The 2236-nt window shown below is 40.7% G+C and overlaps 1 protein-coding gene across 1 annotated transcript; it reads left to right on the top strand.

The window, feature by feature from the left end:
* Positions 1–130: 130 nt before the first annotated feature.
* On the top strand, positions 131–1503 carry LOC116703000 (bryoporin). Its single transcript, XM_032537571.1, has 3 exons — positions 131–308; positions 418–607; positions 706–1503. Exons 2-3 carry the CDS (start codon positions 447–449, stop codon positions 1106–1108), a joined length of 564 nt encoding a protein of 187 aa, XP_032393462.1. The 5' UTR covers positions 131–308; positions 418–446; the 3' UTR covers positions 1109–1503.
* The last annotated feature ends 733 nt before the right edge of the window (positions 1504–2236 follow it).

Below are 2236 nucleotides of genomic sequence, written 5' to 3'. Positions count from 1 at the left end.
GCGCAATGAGATAACTGTTGTTTTGATTTAGCGCTATATCAATAAAATTGAATTGAATTGAATTAAAACCAAATTGTTACATTTTTTCTGGGACAGTTTCCTTTTTGTTAAAAGGCTGACACATTGAATATTTGCTGAATAACACTCTTCTTTCACTTTCATTTTGACTGTCATAAGACTAAGGAGGGGCTTTTCTTTGGAAGAAGGGACCTACACAATAAGCTTCAGCCCACAGTTATTCTCTTAGCCTTTATAGGGAAAAGACCTAAAATCCTGACAGACTGAGCTTGCAGAAGCATTCATTCGAGGTAAGCATAGCTTTATGGACCTGAATTTCTCTTGAACTCTTTCATCCAATAGCAGAAACTTTTATGAACACAAATGAAGGGTTGGCTTTGTGTCTCCCTGTCTGAACAGGTCGTCTTGTTGCACACCACACAGCCATCATGTCTGATTCAGAAAAGACTGCAGCCCATGAGGAGACAGCATCTGCTGATACTGATGCAGTGATTTCAGTTGGCCATGACACCATTGGATGGAGTACCTGGCGTCAGTGTTACATCACCATTATAAATATCGGGTCTGAGAACACCCTCCTTAACCCCTGGTAAATGCAATTTACTATTTTATTTGTTTGGCCATTTCATTTAAATATGATTTCAATAAATACATACAATTCTTTAATATTTATTCTGGGGTTTCTAGTCAATACACAGATAGTGGGAGCTGCACTCAAACTCCATCACCACGGATTGGCCCACATTCATCTGGCAGTGCACTGTTCACCAAGACTCCCTACACTGCTAAAGGATCTGTCGGCATCCTGACTTATGAACTCCAGGACTCCACTGTCCAAATAGCTGTCATGTTCTCGGTGCCCTACGACTATAACCTGTACTCTAACGTGTATGCCGTGGGGATCTTTGACAAGAGCCAAGAATGTAATTATGATCTTTATTATGAGATGTTATACAATCCATCAACCACCTTTGTCCGAGGTGAAGCCAAGGGCCCCAGTCTCACTTATAAGGGGGATCGAGTCACCATCGTGGCAACAATGACAGACCTTAGTGAAGCTGTTATAAACGTGGAAGTGAAAGACAACTAAAATAAGAGAGTGGGGAAGGAAGTAGTTTCTCCTGCAGCCTATTCTGCTTGTTTTTGTTGCTGAAATTATGACTCATTATGTGTCGATGGCTAATACATAGTTAATCTTAACTTAAAGTATGGTAACTTTGCTTTATTTATTTCCCAAGCATTAAGAATTAGAAATACATGCTTAGAATGTCTATATTGCTATACAACATAACACATGCCGCTGCTTTTGTGTTATAGAAACTGTAATATGTAATAACTGTAGTAGCAGATGATGCATTTCTACTGTGATTTCACGTGTAACATTTATTGACTTGTAGGCTTTATAAGATTATGTGAACTTTCTTATGCATGGCTTTCAACATCCCTTCGGTTCAAATCTCAAGCATTTAATAAATCTGCAAAATCTGTCTTTGTCACAGTGTGGCTGTATGTCTTCTGAAATGTGCTGAGACTGGGCTGGGTTGCATCCTTAAATGCATTTTTGCTATCAACAATCTGGTTTGGGGTTTTCTGTTTACTGGGTTTTTCTTCTTTTATATTCATGGATTTTGGATGGACCTTTGTTACCAGCCTGTTTTTTGGACTCTTGGCTGTAAGTTGTTGACAGACTGGTTACTTATAGACTTGAAATGGGGGACACAGCCAGCTACCCTCACTCTGTCCAAGGTACTAAAATCACCTTTAAGCTCGCTTATTAACATTTTGAATCTAGAGTGTAAAATAAAAAAAATTCAAAATAATTCCTTTCCTGCTATTTTCAGTTGGGAGGAGGCCTCGGGGAAGACCCAGGACTAGGTGGAGGGATTATATCTCCAACCTGGCCTGGGAACGCCTCGGGATCCCCCAGTCGGAGCTGGTTAATGCGGGTCGGAAAGAGAAGTTTGGGGTCCCCTGCTGGAGCTGTTGCCCCCGCGACCCGATACCGGATAAGAGGACAAAGAAGGATGGACCTTTGTTGCCAGCCTGTTTTTTGGACTCTTGCCTGTAAGATATTGACAGACTGGTTACTTATAGACTTGAAATGGGGACACTGATGTGTACCTGATGTTTAAAGAAAAGGCTACTTTCCGCCAATAATTGGGTCTCTCGCCGGATCTTCTTCATGTCATAGTTGAAGGAATTATCCCATTTCAGTTAC

This window comes from Etheostoma spectabile, chromosome 15 (genome assembly GCF_008692095.1).
Source record: "Etheostoma spectabile isolate EspeVRDwgs_2016 chromosome 15, UIUC_Espe_1.0, whole genome shotgun sequence".
Classification (NCBI taxonomy): Eukaryota; Metazoa; Chordata; class Actinopteri; order Perciformes; family Percidae; genus Etheostoma; species Etheostoma spectabile.
Note: the sequence above shows the minus strand (reverse complement) of the source record. Positions and strands in the feature narration are given on the sequence as shown.